Source organism: Passer montanus, unplaced genomic scaffold, assembly GCF_014805655.1.
Source record: "Passer montanus isolate IOZ18808 unplaced genomic scaffold, ASM1480565v1 scaffold11, whole genome shotgun sequence".
Taxonomy (NCBI): Eukaryota; Metazoa; Chordata; class Aves; order Passeriformes; family Passeridae; genus Passer; species Passer montanus.
Window position 1 is genome coordinate 8,434,734 of NW_024357613.1, and position 18,882 is coordinate 8,453,615.

At 36.0% G+C, this 18,882-nt stretch overlaps 1 protein-coding gene across 1 annotated transcript; it reads right to left on the reverse strand.

Annotated features, from left to right (window-relative positions):
- Window positions 1-494: 494 nt before the first annotated feature.
- On the reverse strand, window positions 495-18,239 carry MANEA (mannosidase endo-alpha). The gene is made up of 5 exons (XM_039728889.1): window positions 18,183-18,239; window positions 12,542-13,134; window positions 9,055-9,164; window positions 6,730-6,806; window positions 495-5,481 (listed from the first exon to the last, which is right to left on the reverse strand). Exons 2-5 carry the CDS (start codon window positions 13,089-13,091, stop codon window positions 4,845-4,847), a joined length of 1,374 nt encoding a protein of 457 aa, XP_039584823.1. The 5' UTR covers window positions 13,092-13,134; window positions 18,183-18,239; the 3' UTR covers window positions 495-4,844.
- Between the last annotated feature and the right edge of the window lie 643 nt (window positions 18,240-18,882).

The window sequence follows — 18,882 nt, forward strand, 5'->3', positions numbered from 1 at the left end:
TAAACCACTCTTCTGCAAGGCTGATTATCTGTGTGTCCATTCCTCCTAAACTTCAGTATGCACTGCAAACTTCAGCTTTACTTCGTCAACATATACTTCAGGACTCAAAAGACACTTGCAATATCATGCAGTAGTAAACTCATCAGCCTAACAAGATGTAATAAAATTAGGCCTGAAAACTTCAGGAGTATTGTCTATTTAAAAAAAAATAATTGTGATAAGCCTGTTGTTTTCAGTCTAATAAATTCTACACAAACATAGTAATAGAAAAATAAACTTTTTAAACTCATATTATGAAAAGACCCCACTATCACACATTCCTTTAAAAATCACAATTTTTGGACATATATTTATTATTCATGAAAACATTCGTAAGCAAAAAGGTCTTCTGTAAACATCACAGAAGATTAAAACCATTGCTTACTTAAAAGTAGCAGAATCCAGTCTGTAATTTTATTACAATGACATATTACTTTAAAAATAATTACTTCAGGTATATGCACATATCGAAATAGACACATGAACATTTTTTATTTTTAGGTAAGCAAATTCATCTCTGTCACAGCCATGTAGGGTATTAAAAGAAAGGTATTTTTATTTGTGTTCAATTCATATAAAGACACAATATCCATTCACAACAAATTCACCTATACAATATGAAATTCACATCAGGCTTTCCTGCCATGCCACTAATCTTGTAGATTCTCTTTACCGAATATCCCAACTATGAAAACTTAGAAATACAGTCACTTTAGATATTTATAGAAAATTTAATGTGCTGGTCAAAAGTAAAAGATAAAAAAACCAAAAACATTGACACAATCTTTCTGAAGTAGAAAGATGAAGACAAGTACTTGTAGGACCGGGAGAGAGATTTTTATCTTATATTCAGTGGCAAATAATTTGTTTATAAATTCTTTATTTCTTCTTTTTATGTTCATGAGATTCTGAAAAAGAAGAGCCCTAAATCACAGTAAGTCCTTATCCATGTGCCCAGAGAGCTGAAAACACTCCTGAGAGATGTTTTCAACTCATTTCACCATGTGTGAAATGTGTTAATTCAAACTATGCAGAGAATATACATATCAAATTTCGTAACAAAAATGTTTCCACTGAAGAACCTTCAGCTTCAACAACCTCTTAAGAAACAAATCATTGGAATCTCAAAACAAATGCACGAGACAAATACGATGAACATCAGTGCAGAAACTATATTCACAATAATCTACAGCTTGCCACTAAAACAGTATCAGCACGTTTGCCCACAAAATTCAGTACAAGATTATAGATCTGACAGACATGCACTACTATACAAGATTTAATACACATCTTATTTCAGAGTTGATGCACTAAGCTTCAGTTCTGAGACGGCTCACAGAACTAAAACAATTTACTTGATCGTAATTCACAGAAGCAGAAATGAACCTATGGATTTTCTTTTAAAAATATGTTCTCTTTTTACCACAAGGACTTGCTCCTTGACTAGAAGCCATTTATCCCCTGGTGATACTCAGTCTGTAGCATGTGATTGATCACTTCAGGTATGCCTGTATTTGCAGAGGCATAACATGGCACAATCTCTATTAAAACTTCCCATATCACTTTATGTACTATGAAATAACGAATCAAATGCATTTCACCAGTGTAAAAATACTAAAAACAGTCATTACAGTATTTTTTTTTCCAGTTAGCCAAGAAGTAAAACCGCTGGGACACCAAAGTGAAATGTGATCTAGATATTCCTTAAATCTATTTCAAATCTCAAGATCATTACAAATGTTTTTCCCTGCCTCTCAATTTTGGTTGCACACTGGAGTCCCCTTTTTTTCTCTACTGTAATCTTAAAGCTTGGAGTAACCACCTCTTAAATACAATCACTTTTCTCCTTCCTTGCCCCTTTTAGCTGTGCCCTTGTAACCATTTTATTCCTTTGCATTTGTACAAATCCTTTCCCAGAGACCTATTTTTACTCAAATTTCAAAAAAGTATCATGACTGCAGCAACAGTCCATAAGGAAAACTCTCCACTCCCTATGACAAGAAGCAGCACATTGATTTGCTTTAAGTACAGAGAAAGTTTTAGTCAGGCAGGTGGGATAGCTCTAGTAGCTGCTATTCCATCAGCTTTCTTTAGGATCATCAAATTCTCAACTCTGAAATATTATGTGAGGTTGCATATTTATGTTTTAAATCACATCAAGCACATAAAAATACAGTAAGTGTTCAGGGGTGATGAATTTCTAGGCACTTAATTTTCATTCTTTTCTAGAGAAATTCTATAATTCTTCTGAAGGTCCTATTAGACATCAGTGTGCCATGGACCAACCACTTCATGACAATGGTTAAATTATCCCTTTACATCAATCCCAGAAGTCTTTCAGAGTAATGGAGATCCACTGTTACCATAAACTGCATTTAAAACAAGATAGATCACCTCAGTTGTGTAATACCATACAACAGATTTCAATGTTTCTACACACAGCAAAAAAGAAGTGACTTTCACAGTCAGAGAAAACAAACTGCCACTAGGAGAAAGTAAGGGCCGAAAGGTGAGTGCAAAGTTGTCAAGACCAGTAAAGTGCTCAGAAAACTACAGTGAGAAAAGACCAGTGGATGACAAAAGTTTAAGCATAGGGAAAACAAAGATACTTGTCCTTTCAAAAGGTTTAATTTTGGAAGATTTTTTAATAACATATTCAAAATATTTAATTGTTCCCTCACATTTAAAATAAATATAAGGACTCTGGGCATACCACAAATTATAAAAATGAGTTATGTATAGCTATTTAAGGGATTTACAGTAAAATAATACAAAAAGTAAGTACAATAAAAAAGGGAGTAGTTAACTTGGAAGAGGTAAAAGTCTAACAAGTGCTTTTTTACATTTCAGACACTATTTTTTGACTGTGGTCATACCTATGTCCATTTACCCACCTGAGTATAGCAAAACAAAATAAGCATTAGTAAACACTTCTTTCAGAGGCATTCCAGACTGTGCAGAAATGCAATAGGAAAACTAAAAAAAAATGAAGAGAGATTAATAACACTCCAGTAACTCTAGAGGCACATTTCAACATGCCAGGTTATATATTTGCCATCCAATTTCTGCATTTTTTCAAGCAGCTGAGGGCATTAGATGACACCTCATCACTTGAACAAGCACAAAGAAATGACAAAAAAAAAATGAACTGTAAAAAAGTAAGATATATATAAACAAACCTTTTTCATACCAGAAAGACTAGAAATTTGTAGTGGTAACTAGTTTACATTTATTTGGAATGAAAAAGTTTTCTGGAAAAAATATATTAGCTTGGTTTCTTTTTTAATAGAAGTCCTCACATTCACCTTACCACTTAACAAACAGATTACAGTGAGATCTGAGTAAACAGTGCAATTTTCATGAGTTCTGCTGACATCAGTGGAATTCTAGCTGTTAGTAGTGGTCACAACAGTCTGAGCATATGAACTAAAACACAGGATCAGAACCGTATATGCTGATTAAAAAAATAAAATAAACAACTAAGAAAGAATCCACTCAGCTAAGATTAAACATTTGCTGCAAATGAACAAAAGCACTGCAATTTCTACTATTCCAAAGTTCACAACTTTGTTATGAAATTCTATGAAAATTCCAAAAAAATGTATTGCTGAGGAGGTATGTCTGTGTGATTGGACCTTTCAAACTTCTTAAAAAAATGCCAATTAATAATCACAACATTTAACAGATGAGATTTTTAGGACTGAAAATACTCATTTCCAGCCACACCACAGTCTTACAGGTAGCATTGGTAGGGTGCTTGTCTGAATAACAGCAAGATTTTAGTATTTACAATTCTGAATGCAGAAACAACCAAATGGACTAGGTGAAAAGGAGAAGTCTCAGATTTCAAATTAAACAAATGGGTAGTTGCTCTCATTACCAAACTAGGTTGCTCCTAAATCAGAAACAAAAAAAGTATTTCATACAATTAAGTTATTGTAGGACGAGTAAGATACTGGGTTGAGAACCTAGACATTTAAAAAAGCACATCTGTGTATGCAGTCAATTAGCAGAAAATAAGCAATAATGGAAATTTTTAATAAATTTCTTGCATCTATAGGGTGTTTTTTCCTCTCAAAAAATATTTTCCATTCTAATTCAAAATTTTTTTTTTTTAAATTCAAAGTAAGAGAAAAAAAAATGTTCCTGGGCAGTATCCAGTAATCTGCAAAAGTCTACACAAAAGTGTACCAAACAGAAAAAATATAAGAACTAGAAATCCTTCAGCAGTTCTTTGGAACTTTCTTTCAAATACTTTTTTTTTTTCCAAACAAAACCCAATGGTGTTACATCACACATGACTCTTCAGTGCTTTTACCACAAGCTAGTAATATGTCAAGAACTCCATATGCAAAGCATCAAAAAGCATGAATGTAGATTATTCTACACACTATAGACATGCATCCTGTAAGAAGCTATAAGGATTTAGATTACAGCATCAGTTTGATTAGAAACACAACTACAGGAATAAAGGAAGGAAGAAACTGTAACAGAGTTTTGTTATACTTTGGTCATGTAGCGTTATCCCATGCAGATGTTCTGTAAAATCAGCATGCAAGTTACAAAGTTAAAAAAAAAACCACAAATGAACAACAAACAGCTTTCCCTGAATATTTTTGAACTAAAATATCCAGTAAGACAGAATTGCCAATACTCTCATAATCTTTTTACTTTTCAGAATTAAAATTCAGTAGTAGTGCATATACATTCAAAAGATACAATAAAGACATTTAATAACAGATTCTTCAGCTCTCAATTTCTTTCTCAATACAGTCAATGCATTAGGAAACTGCAGCTGGGATAACTCACATAAGCCACTGTTCTTGTTCCTTTCTGTACTTCTCAGACCACTTCTGAGTAAGCTCAAGGTAAACATTTGGTTTATGGGGTTTATAATCAAGGTAAACCACCTGTCCAGTCCGTTTAGGGACAGCTTTTTCAATCTGAGTTCCCTCGTGCCACTCATTAAAAGATGTAATGGAAATGATTTCTGGCCGCACCAGAAGGGCTGCGCTGAAGGCAGTCTCATAGTACTTCCCATTGACACGGTTGCGGGTGTTGTGGTTGTTCCACGGTCGGATGCTGGTATCAATATAACCTGGCCCCACACTTGGAATAAACATTAAGTTGTTACTGTCACAAAAGGCTTTTAAACTTGCCCAGTTATGATGAGATGAGCCGTAGGAGAAGCCATTGGTGGCAAAGTACGTGTACATTCCATCAAAACCACTTCTGTGAATGTCATGCTTATGTCTTTCTTCTACAAGAAGTGCAATGAATAATGCATCATAGGGAGTATTTCGAATACTCTGGGATCCAGACACAGTTAACAGATTTGCCCATATTTCAGGAATTGTTACGTAAGAGTCATAAACATAAAACATGGGAAGAAGTCTCCCTGTGCTGGTCTTATGTCTGTAAAAAGCTGGATGGCTTCCATATCTATAAAGCAAACAAGTATCATTAAGACAAAATTTACCATTTGGAAAATACTGTTGTACAATCTGAGCTGAAGACTTTTCAAAAAAATTAATTTAAAAAGGACACGGACTTTGAAACACAGCACATCATATCCACCTTCAGATCAGTGTTTGCTGAAGTATCAAACAATGACTCTTCAAAAAACCTTTAAACTACTACAAATTATTAACTGTCCTGGGTTTGGCAGGGACAGAGTTAATGTTCTCAACAGCTGGTCCAGTGCTGTGGGGTTTTTTTGATTTAGCATGAGAATAAAACTGAAAATACACTTTTTTTATTGCTGCTAAGTAGTGCTTACCCTAAGTCAAGGACTTCTCAGTGTCTCCTGTTCTGCCAGTGAGGAGCTGCACAAAAAGTTGGGAGGAAGGAAGGCCAGGACAGCGGAAAAGCTGGCCAAAGAGATATGCCACACTTCAGAACGTCATGCCCATATATAAACTGAGGAAGTACCTGGAAGGGGACTGAATGTTGCCCAGGGCTGGGCCAGGTACTGCTCTGTAGGTGGTGAGCAATTAGTCGTGGGTTCTGTTACTCTCTATCCTTCTTCTTCCATTATAATTCTTAATACTATTTTGTTTCAATCATACTTTGTGGATTATCTTAATCCACAAAGTTTTATCTTTTCCTTCTGATTCACTTCCCCACTGCTGGGAGATGAGAAGGGAAGTAAGGGGCAGCTGGTGGTACAGAGGTGCTGGCTGGGGTTAAACTGTGACAGTAACATAGTGTCAAACTGCACTACAGTTATCAGCTTCCTCTGAAGAGCAACTCTCTAATTCAGTATGAAATAAAGACAGTCTAAGTAGCACTGATAAGCAAAACACCAAGTAGATGTACGGAATTTGTCGAAATTAATTGAAATCATTAGAGGTCAACACAATAAAGCTCTATCTGCTAGTTTGTCATTACCAAAATGTATGTTTTATTTAATTTATAGATCATGTGTCTAATCTGAAGTATCTAAAGTATGACTTATGATATTAAAGAATGCTGAAAGCAATTTAAATTTGACAATCTATGCAAAATTCACACTTCAGTATTTAAAAAAAGACTGATTTTTGCAGCACTGAAATATAAACAAAGTTCTTTTCAGTTTTCTTCAGTCTCAGAAGACATTATTATATAATTTTACAAGCTTTAGCTCATATACAGAAGTCCTCTAAACCAGCAGATAAGAAATCCTGAGGACAACATTCTGAAAAAACTCACTTGTCAATGATGTACTTGACATTGTGGTACATGCTGCGATCATCTCTGTCTTTGTAAGGCTCAATATGAAAAGTGACCTGAAAGATGAAAACATAACAGCAACACAAACATAAAGCACTACTGAATACGTGGGCACTGGGTGTTAGATGAAGCAAGTACCAGTCAAAAATATAATTCTTTACAGAGCAAACATTTCATCAGTCTATACTGAGAACAATCCAACCCTAGTACAGCTCCTGCACTACTGATAAGAGAAGCTTCCAATTCCAGAAAGTTTGGTATTAAATACTTACATTTTTCACATTAAAATAGAACATTGCTTTTGTTTACCCTAGACTACAGCAAGTGGTAATCATGCTTCAGAAAAATTAAAAAGCTGCAAAACCTGAAACTTAAAATAATTGTCTATTTGAATGCCAAAGAATATTAAACACTTTAATTTCTAATGAATGTATTAAAATCTGCTAAAGATAATGCTCTAAGGATAGTTTTCAGAGTCAAAATACATTTCAAGACATGCAAAATGAAAACTTTAATTTAGAATTTTATAGATTTATTAACAGCAACAAGCTCTTGGAACTAAATCTAATATAATGTACTGCTATTGCTCTGAATGTCAAGCTTGGAGCTTATGGAATTGATTAACCAGTATGTGTGAATTCCAATGTAAAAATGAATTTGTTTTCAAAATAGACAATCATGGAAAAATACATTACATTAATCAAAGCAAAAACTTCTTCAGAAGCAATTTTAGAGCAGAATGTATTTAATAAAGTCTTTGACAACTCTGCAACAGTAGAAAATTTCCACTGCAGAGCCAATCTTCCTCTCTATTAAGTAAAAACTATAGAAAAATAGCATTAGACTAAATCACTGACAGTAGAGGCTGAAAAGCACTATAATTTCATCTTTCATTTCCAACTATGAAAACCAGGCAAATCAGAAGGGCATATCTTCTCCCAGACTTCTATTTAGCAGACATAACCGAAACATATTTTGTATATTGGCTTTGGTCTACTGAGACTCCTAACACTTATTACAATAACTTACTAGTGCAAGAAAGCTTAAAAACATTACAGTGAAGGCAGCGCTTCCTGAAATATCTATACTGAATATCTGTATTTCAGTAATTCTTCCAAGTGGTAACAGCAGCTTCATTCATACTGCAATCATTATCACACCATTACACACAACTGTACCTTCCTCGGCTGACTCCTTTGAGACTTGAATGCTAACAAGTTCTTTTAGGTGAGAGCAACCTCTATTAGATGGTCTGAAAATTTTGGGAAAGGATAATACCTTTTTCTATCTTTTTAGAAATTTATTAGTAGATAGAGTGCAAGCTATAATGCAAATCACACAGTATTTTTAACAGTTTCAAAATTACTTCTGTATGTGATTCAATCATCCTATTTTCCTCCTGCTTGCTACGGAATTTACAGTTACCCCCAGTGACAGGACATTTTACTGAGAATCTGCAACTTGCTAACCAACTAAAACCTGGGCAGATGAACAGCCTGTGTTTTCAGTACATGGTACAGACAGCACACTCCAGAGACAAAACATATGCAGCTACTTAAAAACTCAAAATTATTACTTGGGAGAGAATAAAATTAAATATACACTTTTATTATCACAAAAAGGAAATGCAAGTTTTATTCTAAAAATAAACAAAACCAAACCACAATTTAAGATTCTACTGATCAATTCATGCAATCTTTAACTGACTTGGTATTTCACCTATTTCAAGAAGTCAGTAACTTAGTCCTTCTATCCTGTCATGTCCTGAAGCAACCCTAAAGTCCTAGCAGCATCTCTCTGACCTTACAGTCCAAGGCAACTGTTTCTGGTACATTCTGGAATAAAGATATTTATTCAAACTAGATATTCCAAATCTGTCTTTATTCCTCATAGATGCTCACTCCTGACCTCTATGATCAGGTGGTAGAAAGTTATGAAATAATAAGTGAAGATAAGTCTTTCTCCTTTCTCAAAGGTTCTTAGTTTATAGCTCACTGTATTTCACAGTATTTTGGAATATATATAATAATTCCCTCAACTCCCAAGACTCACTGGAAAACAACATAATGTCTTATTTTAAAAACTGTTTTCTGAAAAGAAGTTAGAAAAGAATAAAAATCCATAATACTATGTCTTAGATTCTGCAAGCTAAAGCAGATGACACTTGTTCTGCTTATAAGGGAATATTACTCAGGTCCTACCTAAGTTCAGTTCAAAGGCTTCCATAACCAAAAAGAAGCACAGTATAACAGTAAAGTTTACTTTCTTAATTGGTCCATTTACATGAATCTAGAAATATCTTACCTTTAGGTTATATTTGTGTGCATGGTCCAAAACAACTGGAACCAAATCATCAGTTGGCTCTCCATTTTCATCTGCCATACCTGGTGGGTACCATGAAAGCACTATTACACCTGAAAATAAAAATTGGAGCTTTAAATCATGTTGTTTAACATATTATAGGTATACTGTAACATTGTCATGAGTTAAAATGATTGATGTGAAATCTACATAAAATAAATCAGAATCTAAAATTACTTTTAAATCAGTTACAGAAATCTCAGTATTCTCAGAGTGGATTTTAACTTCTCTCTTCACAGGACTGTAAAACAAACAGTGGTTAGATCATTTGTCAAGGGAACAAATCTGTACTCAGTGTCCTAAGCCTAACATTTAAGAACTCTTCCCTCCCACTTTTCAGCACAGCATTTCAATCTTCAGGCTAGAGAAAAGAGTGCTCCCCTCTAAGGCATTATAGCTACGCCATGATACAGTCAGAAAGTATCAAGATACATGGGTCACAGAACAGTTAAGATGAGAGCTGTGCATGTGATGAAGGAGATTCTTATCTTATAGAACTGTATTCCCCATCTTATTTCTTCATTGTACCTCTGGCTCAAATACAAAACAAGCATTTACTACTAGAAGCAGTGACTTCAATCCCACAATCTTCTTTCTTGCTGGTACAGTTACTATGGTGTAATCCATCCTTCCAAGCATGTGAAATTAGTTTTTAAATTTATTATCTTCAAAAATGCTTGAGTAACTCTCAATAATTTAGGGATGTTACCAGTGCTGTGGAGAAAAAAGACAACAAATAACATTTCTTCATACTGTAAATTTTTCTGATGCTCCCCAAGAAAGCAAAAGAAGACACTCTTCAGAAAGGCAAAACCCTTTCCTTCTAAAATAAAATGCTGTCAAAATAAACAGATTGGATGTTTTAGATGCACAGCTGGAAACAAGATCAAAAAGAAGCTAATCTGAAAGAAATACATGAAACACTGATGTAGGAATATTTTCCTAGCAATACTATTTAGAACATACAGAAGAATAAGTCAATGTGGTTCTTTTTAACTGGGTAATGATTTAAGTAAATGAATAAATCCACTAAGCTAGGGAAGTATATATTCTAAATTCCATCTACTTTACTAACATTATAACATTTCTGACCACCAACTTCCAACAAACAATTCCAAAATTAGGAATAAGAAACCATAGGTTACAACGAATACATAATCACACAATATCCAAACCAGAAATTTGCACTCACCACACAGAGAAGGGAGTTTAACTACCCTTAGGCACATTATCTCTGCATTTTATCAAAAAGAAAATCACAAATAACAGGTAATCACAAAAGACAGTCTGCTCAAGGAAAGCAAAATTTTACTGCATTTTATCGTATTATCTTTTATTTCACACAAAAGAAAAGGATTAAATGCAAATGAGTAAAGGACAAACAGAACAGTAACTAATCTGGATATCTTGAATACATCTGACAAGACCCTCTTTTACACCTTTAGGAAATATGTAGAAGCCCAGGAGACAGAACTGTTGATAAAGGAAGCTAAATTCACATTTGCATTGGTCTTTTCCTGAGAAAGACTACTACACATTTTCTTTCCTGTGGTTAAAAAATAAAGTTATGTCCACTTAAAGAGTCAAAAAAAAAAAGACAGGATGGTCTTAACACTAAAACCAATGTCATAAATGTTCAAAATCAGAATAGTCACTAAAAACAAAAGTGGACTATCACAAAAAAATGCTGGTGCAAAAAAATAAGTTTCCCTAAGCAATCTCATTAATAAAATTTACTGCATTAATCTGTAAAATATTAGGAAATTATTACATAAGAATTGTAAAATATAAGAAGAATACAGGGATGCACTGCATGAGACTTCTGTTGCCCCAATCTCTTCTATGCCTTCAATCATTAGACAATATTTGCTGAAAGAACCACTTACATTTATCATTTTTCATAAGCTCCTTGATAAAGCCTCAAAAATGGCTAGAAAAAATGATTATGTGACTGTAAAATACAGCCATGGATGAGACACTGGCTAAGAGAGAAAAAGGAGAAACTGTAAACAGTCAGCCTCATAGTACACAAAAAATGAGCAAAGTACAATACTTTAAAAAAAAAAGTTGATGATTTATCCTAGTCAAATCTAGATGGAAGAAAACAAATTCAATTGTACTTAAATCCTTAAGTCAGAATAACAGCAGGAAAAAAGTGACTCTTTAGAAATATCAGTTATGTTACCAAGAGTGTCACAGGAAGTCTGAACTACTCATTCACATTGCTGAGTTTTAAATGGAAAACTAGCTGAAGTTACTAAAAAAAATTATTATGCAAATCACTTTTCCTCGTAATTGGCACCTTTTCCACCAGCAGTACAATGTTCTTGAACATCTGTATTAAGAGGATGAGAATCACCACATATTCTTCTAAAGCAGCAAGTGTTCCCCTTGCCTTCATCATAATAACATAAATTATTTTGTTCTAGATAAGACTAAAACAGTGCTTACTGGCAAATTGTATCTGAGATTTCTCTGCAACAGTCTTGTTACTCCTGTTGATGGAGTTATATTACTGAAGAGGGAGAGGAATTTCCTATGTTTGTATTAACTCTTGTATAAAATAAAGGTTAGGTTAAAACCCACAAGATGACAACAACCAAGAAGTAAACACTACACAAGTAAACATCGCTAATCAAAATATAACAATTACATTAAAGCTTAATGATCAGGTGAATGAAGGAGATTCAATACAAGGTGATTAGCAGTATCAATAATGCTATGAGCTTTGGTCATGTTGTTCCAGAACAGAAACTGTTCAGAGTTCAGTATTAGCCTATATGACTGCTTATTTTAAAGAAGATTAACATAAAAAGGACCATAAAGCCCAACAACAAGGAACAACACCAAAAAATATATTGAATAATTCTTATGTATACAGTTCACCTTATTTAGAAAAAGCAAACATCAATTTGTATTGAAAGAAGATATTTTTGGACAGTAACAAATTAATACATAATTGTTATTGCACACACACAGCATTCAGAGGAAAAAAAAAACCACTCATATTTGAACAGGCTGCTCCTTAACCATGTTAGCATGTTTTACTGAAACCTGTTCTTTAAACTGAAGTATTCATCTCTAAAAATAAAATACACAGACAATATATTCCAGTCAAGGTTTCTGTTTTTTTCATTCACTACAACAATTTAAAACAATTTTTGTTTAGCAGTAAGTCACAAAAAACATGTACCTACAGTATTACAAACACCATTCCTATGTTTCTGTGCTGTTACACTCATCCGACACAGCCCTGAAGATGTAGGTTTCAGTTGGGGGTTAAAACTTAAGAGATATAAAGATATTTACTAGTTTCAGACATTTCCTGAATTACACAGAAAACCAGAAGGATAGCTCAGTTGCCCTCATTCACAGATGTAAGGCATAAATGGATAAATGAACAACATGCTGAAATGTTAACATTCATTACCAGTTGAAGCTGTACGCATTTGCTTCATGTGGGCTTCTATGACAGTAGGGTCTTTGGAACTGTAAGATCCAAGTTCTGGATAAAAGTTGGCCCCAATGTCATCAGGAGGATTATGCCTTCCTTTTGGATAATTGTTTGCAATTTTGGGATCCCAATGTGGCAATAACGGATGATTCCAGTGAATATATTTACCATCAAACTGTGGATTGCCATACCAAGTATAGTAGAATATGTGAAAGTTATAATTAGGAGAAGAAAGCTCCTCTTCCAGCTTTTTTACTGGAGACATAGATGCCTTCATAGTATTGACAGCCATACTATGCAAATTACTGACACGTGTTACAGGTTCTCCTTGAACCCTATTTAGCAAGTTCTGTTTACTGTCTAAGAGCACTGAACGCTGTTGAAGCTCTGGCAACAAACCAAGTCCAAATGGATCCCCAAAGCCAGCTCTGTCAGGTCTCAGAGTCTTCAAAGCCATCATTATGGAGCAAATAAACAAAATAAAAAGCAACAAAATGATGCACGTTCTTCTGCGAAATCTTGCCATGATGTCATAGTTCAGAATCCCAACAGAAGGATTTTGGCCGGAACTGATCAAAAGACAAATATTTTCAAGTCAGATTTCGTATTACCTAGTATTCAGCAGTATGAAATGCTTCATAAAATCTCTACATAATAGAAATAACAAGAGACAAATGTGCTGCATACACTGACCTCAGAACTAACAGACTTTGTGGAGGGTGGGGTACACAAACAAAATCCCATTTCTTTCTTTGAGAACATGTGTCACAATCTGAGGTTCTACCACCAAGGAGTCGAGTATTTTATAAAGTATTTTACTTTTGTACTTAATTTTTATCCTAACCCAGATAAATTCCATGAAATGGGAATTCTGGTTACATTATATCAGGATGTTTTGTAAGTGCTATTCAGGTAGCAATAATAAAGAAAATAGAAGAAAAAAGCAGAAGCCATGAAAGGAGAATAACATGGCAGAACAAGACTAAATAACAAAATGGAGTATGACAGAACTACAGCTTATATTCAGAATGCAGGTTTCATATACTAACCTATTTACTGGCTTGAAACGAAGCACTCTGTGTTCTATTAACCAATATATTAACAAAATACTCTGGCAAACTAAATTTGAAACCTCGATGCTTTACAACTTTAGAGATCTAAAATTTTAATTTTTTTTCTGAATCATGTAAACAAAAACCAGCATAGCATTAAGGATGCAGCTCAAGCAGAAAGGCTGCAAGTTAGCTGCTGGCAGCCAGTTAGTACAATGTCACAGCTGCCTGACACTTCATGTAGTGTTCCAGGACTAAATTCAAAACAAGACCAATGGTACACAGCAAGATTTGAACCATGAAACTAGGGGGAAGAAAATCAGTATAATGGAAGTCCTGATTATTTTATTTATAACTTCAATTCCTGTACAACATTATCACAACAGAACCAGAGAAAAGGATTAACAAAATTTAGGTTATCACAGAATTATGTGGAATAAGATTATGCATAAAACTGACAACAATAAACTGGAAAATCTAAGAATAAATTTCTGATTCAAAGGTCATTAGACATAGTATAGTTGTGATATGCATTTCTGTTGCTGACCTCCAAATTGTAGAATCTTACTTTAATTTATTGAGATATACACAAGTAGTTTTAAAATACTTGTAAATTATTTGACCTTAGTTTCCTACCAATGTTATAGTGCATTAACACAGAGCTCAGTTGTCACAATATGGTGCTTACTACTGCTATGATAATTTTAGATAAGCAATTTTAGAATATGTTTTTTAACAATACAGCCTGAATTGGATTAGCACTATTACACTTCCATTTCCAATATTAATCCATTCATCCTACTGTCTAACTTCTGGAATTCATTTGGTTTTCACAGTAAGGGCACTCATTTACCTTAAGAGCAAAACCCAGTTAACATTCAAAAATAAACAACAAAATCCCAATGCACTTTTACGTTGTTAGAGAGTGAACTCAGCTGAATGAGAATCACAGCACTAAAGCCAACAAAGAACAGATGGAACAAGGCAAGACTATGAAAATGATGTTGTTCATTTTGCCCAACTGGATTCTGAAACCATACGTTTGGCTACTGTCAGGGAAAATGATTTTACAGCATACATGCTTACAGGATTTCACATCGCTTAATGTCAAATTACAGGTTCTTTTTCTGTAGCTAACAATCCATCCCCATGATTTTACAATTCTGTCAGAGATTGTTTGGAATACAGAACATCTTACTTTAATAAGACATTAACTTCAAATGCACTCAAACTGCTCCTGCTATTTTTCATTACCTTTTCAGTCTTTTTCCTAGTATATTATGCTACCTCTACCTGGTAATTTAACTCAATTTTCAGATTAGATAAACTGAAGTTTTCTGAAGGGTTAGTATTTTTTTAAAGGAAACAATATTATTCATCTGACTAATGCATTAATATATTCCATTTAATTTAAATTAAATGCCACTGATCTTCATTAAACAACACACAGGACTGCCAGAGATAAACTATGTCTGCAATTATTTTATCTCTTGTGTGAAAAAGAATTCATGACTGCAATGTGACAAGGTTTGCAATGTTCACAAGGTTTGTCATTTGGGTTTTCTTATTCCCTATAAAAGAAGCTGTTCCTGTTCATTCTTGGTTGATGTATCAGCTACTCAATGCCTCCTGTTTAGATCGACTTCACTACCATTAAGTCATTCGCCTGAAGCACCAGGAATTGATCTTGGTGCTCCATGCTATTATTTGAACAAGTATTTTTTTATATGGAATACTCACCATTGAAGTACACTAAAAGATAAACAGCATGCCCACTAGCATTTGACCAGCATTGAGACAGACCTTGGTCTACCATACCATGTTATGAACTTCTGCTATGTTCATACAGAGGCTCAGCGTCGAAGTGCAAAATTTCTAGAACAAGTAAGTGATATCTATGGTAAAGGCTTGTGTTTTGGGGAGACATCACTCTCAATTATGACAACATAATTCAGACATAGCATAGCCACCTATACTGTACAACCTGCATCAAAGGGCTACAGTGCTTCATGTATCATTTAATCTTGCTCAGATCTACTTTTCAGAGACAGTGACAGATAAATGACCCTCATCCATGCTAGTGCCACAGCAGAATGGCAATACTGGGGAAACAGACTGAGCAAATATGCCCGTGAAACAGCTACATGAAGTTATGTAAGTTTCACTACCCTTGGGAGTGAAAAAACCTTAAAAATGCATTTCTGATTCAAGAGTCATTAGACAAAGCATAGCTGTGATTTTCCAGTTGTTGTGGACTTTCAAATTTTAGAGTCTGACTGCAATTTACTGAGGTACATGTCACTCCTATAGACTTAGAAGTATTTTGCCTTGGACTTTTGGGTGCACTTGGACCTAACAGCAATTGACTTTCTCATTAGCAAAAAGGCTTGAATAACTTCAGCTTTCTGAAGGTTAAGATCTTACATGCAGTTACCCTGACTCAGGAGCTTTCGGATTCAAACTCCATGTTTGTTGACACATATAGGTGTACCAGACAAAAATGTAGAGCTCTTTCTCTTGACTACTCAATAAATTTTAAAAGAAGAATAAAAACATTGTAACAGGTCAGAGTTTCTCCTTTAATGAATACAGATAGTAGTTTCCTTCATAACGTGAGAAAAATATGATGCTTTATTGGGAAAAGTCAAAAATCTGTATTTCCTCAACATCCAGTTCTCTTCTCGAAAAAACCCAAAACATCTGATACAGTTGTTTTACTTTCTAGTTTGTAAGTGACAATAGAGAATTAAAGCACAAAATACATGTATCCCATTACGATCATCTCTGTTCCAAATTAATTTGGGTTTTTTGGTAATAAATAATATGACATTCATCACAGTAGGCAAAATTTACAGCTGTTCTTCTTAAAACAACTCCTTCATGAAGAAAGAAAAAAAAGAGTCTATGAAAAAATCTATGAAAAAATCTAAAGTATCTCCCTAACCGTTCCACACAATCAACTGAATGTCTGAAGCTCTTACATGACAGTGATTTTTTTCTCTCTCTCACTACTGCTTTTTATACCCTTAAGTTACTGTGCAGGGAAATCTTCTGTTTGTCCTTTCCACTATATGACGAAAAAAGCATTCAGATGTACAGATGATGAGCTTTTCTTCCCCTGCTGTGTTTCCCCAATAAAGAATGTTTCTTTAGTCAGAGAAGAAAAAGCAATTAAAAAAAAAAGTGGGTGAAAGGGATGATGGTGCTTAATTGCTCAAGATAATTTTGGTCAGGCAACTCAAGTTTCAGTGCCCTGCCCAGTGGGTTGCTTCTTCACTTTTACAAGTTCCAAAAGAGAAATACACTATGCAAACACATTAGGTTCAGATAAAACAGATTTATCTAGTTCAGCAAATACTATAATTTATTTGCTCTGGTGTTCCTTAACCATAACAAATGGAAATGCAATATAGGGGAGAGCTCTGTAAATCTGATTTTATTGATCAAGTGTAACGTCATCCAGAAGCCACTGAGGCTGGCAGCTCATGGATGGGATCAAAGCTTCTGAGCTAAGTTACCTAAATTTACTTTCTACTAAGTTTTCCCAGCTCAAAGAAACTGAAAACTCTGAAATGACAGATCAGCTCTAGATCTAGGCCATAAAGCCCTGATTCTGGAGCTAGAGTGCAGATGTGCACCTAAAAACATGAATTCATTTTTCAAGTGATTGACCAGGTGAGGACTGGTTAAAGTGTTAAAAGCACCACATTTACACAGCACATTCTGATCTGGAGATCACAAAGACTAAACAGCAGCAGAAGCTGACTGTATGCGTGGGAACCTTGTGAGTAATTCTAGTATTAGAAAGAACCAGGGAACTTCTCAAAAACTCTCTGTATATGAAAAGTCTTTTTCTAAGGCCTTTTTCAAAAAATAGCTTGAAAATCATTACAGATGTAAGAAAACATGAGGTATGGCATGCAGACACTTCACAGATGTGTTACATGCTCAAAAGATACATTTTTAAACACTCCCAATGAGAGAAGATTTCTTTTTGGACTACACAATTTAGAAAAAGGTATTTAAAATCTGACAACCAGAAAACAGAAGCTGTGATTTGCATTTAAGAAAGACAGCAGTAGCAACAAAACACAATCCTTCTGGATTGTTTGCTGTAAGAGTATTTGCCTTCAACATGCCAGCCTGCTCTTGTTTCTAAAGGACATGGGAACACACAGAAAGCGACCTTCAGCCCGCCCTCACCGGGAGCTCCCGGGCACTTCAGAGCCAGGCTGCTCGACGACAGGAGGCAAGGGCGGGGAGCAGACCCAGCTGCCTGCGCTGCCCCATGCCCGGAGCAAGCCGGCGAGCTCCGAGCGCTCACGCTTCTCTCCCACTCTGCGGAACCAAGCGCCGAGCCCCAGAGCAGCATCAGCCGCGGGCGGGAGGCGCGGCGAGGCTTCCACGGGAGGGAGGAGGGAAAGCATCGCCCGGGGGCCGCCGCGGCCCCTCTGACAGCGGCTGCGGGCGGGGGTGGGCGCCGTGCCCTCCTCTCCCGGCCTGTCCCAGCCCCGAGGAGCCCTTCCCCAGCGCCCGGGGCCGGCCGGGGCTCGGTCCTTACTCACCCGCGGGAGGCAGGGCCGCTGCCGGCGGGCGCGCGCGCGGGGGCTGCCCCTGCGGGAGCCGCGCGGNNCGGGCCGGGGCGGGGCGGCTGCGCGTGCGCTTGCCGGGGCGCATGCGCAGAGAGAGCGGCGGCGGCCGGGCCCCGTTATCCTGCGGGGAGAGCCGCGCTGCGCTCCCGCCTTTTCCGCTGGGAAATGGGGGAGACCTGCAAGGCCAGGGCCTCCGCTGGGCTTTCACATTGCGTTTGCTGTTTTTTTTGGTGTTTTTTTTTTTTTTGTTTTTTTTTTTTTTTTGGGGGGGGGGGTTTTTTGGGGGCTTTTTGGCTTTTTTTTGCTTTTTTTTTTTTTTTTTGGGGGGGGGGGTTTTTTGGGGGCTTTTTGGCTTTTTTTTGCTTTTTTTTTTTTTTTTTGGGGGGGGGGTGTTTTTTGGGTGCTTTTTGGCTTTTTTCTGCTTTTTTTTTTTTTTTTTACTCGAAAGGCCTAAAAAAAAAAATCTTTCAGTTCTTTAAAAGCCTTTGCTGGATTGTTGGTTGCTTTTCAGCTGCGAAATGGTAGTCACAGAATCAATTTAGGATGAGGTCATTGACGCCAAGCTATGACTTGACACCTCCCTGTCGACTAGACCGTGGCACTGGATGCCACATCCAGTCCCCTCAAAGACGTCCAGGGATAGTGGCTCCACCCTGGGCAGTCTGTTCCAATG

Bases quoted from the DNA above. Each gene is read 5' to 3' on its own strand.
- MANEA (XM_039728889.1), bottom strand. From the start codon at position 13,091: ATGGCAAGATTTCGCAGAAGAACGTGCATCATTTTGTTGCTTTTTATT. The intron at 9,165-12,541 runs GTAATGAATGTT...TTTTATTTTCAG, and splicing joins AATGCGTACAGCTTCAACTG to GTGTAATAGTGCTTTCATGG. The intron at 5,482-6,729 runs GTGAGTTTTTTC...TTTGCTTTATAG, and splicing joins GTCAAGTACATCATTGACAA to ATATGGAAGCCATCCAGCTT.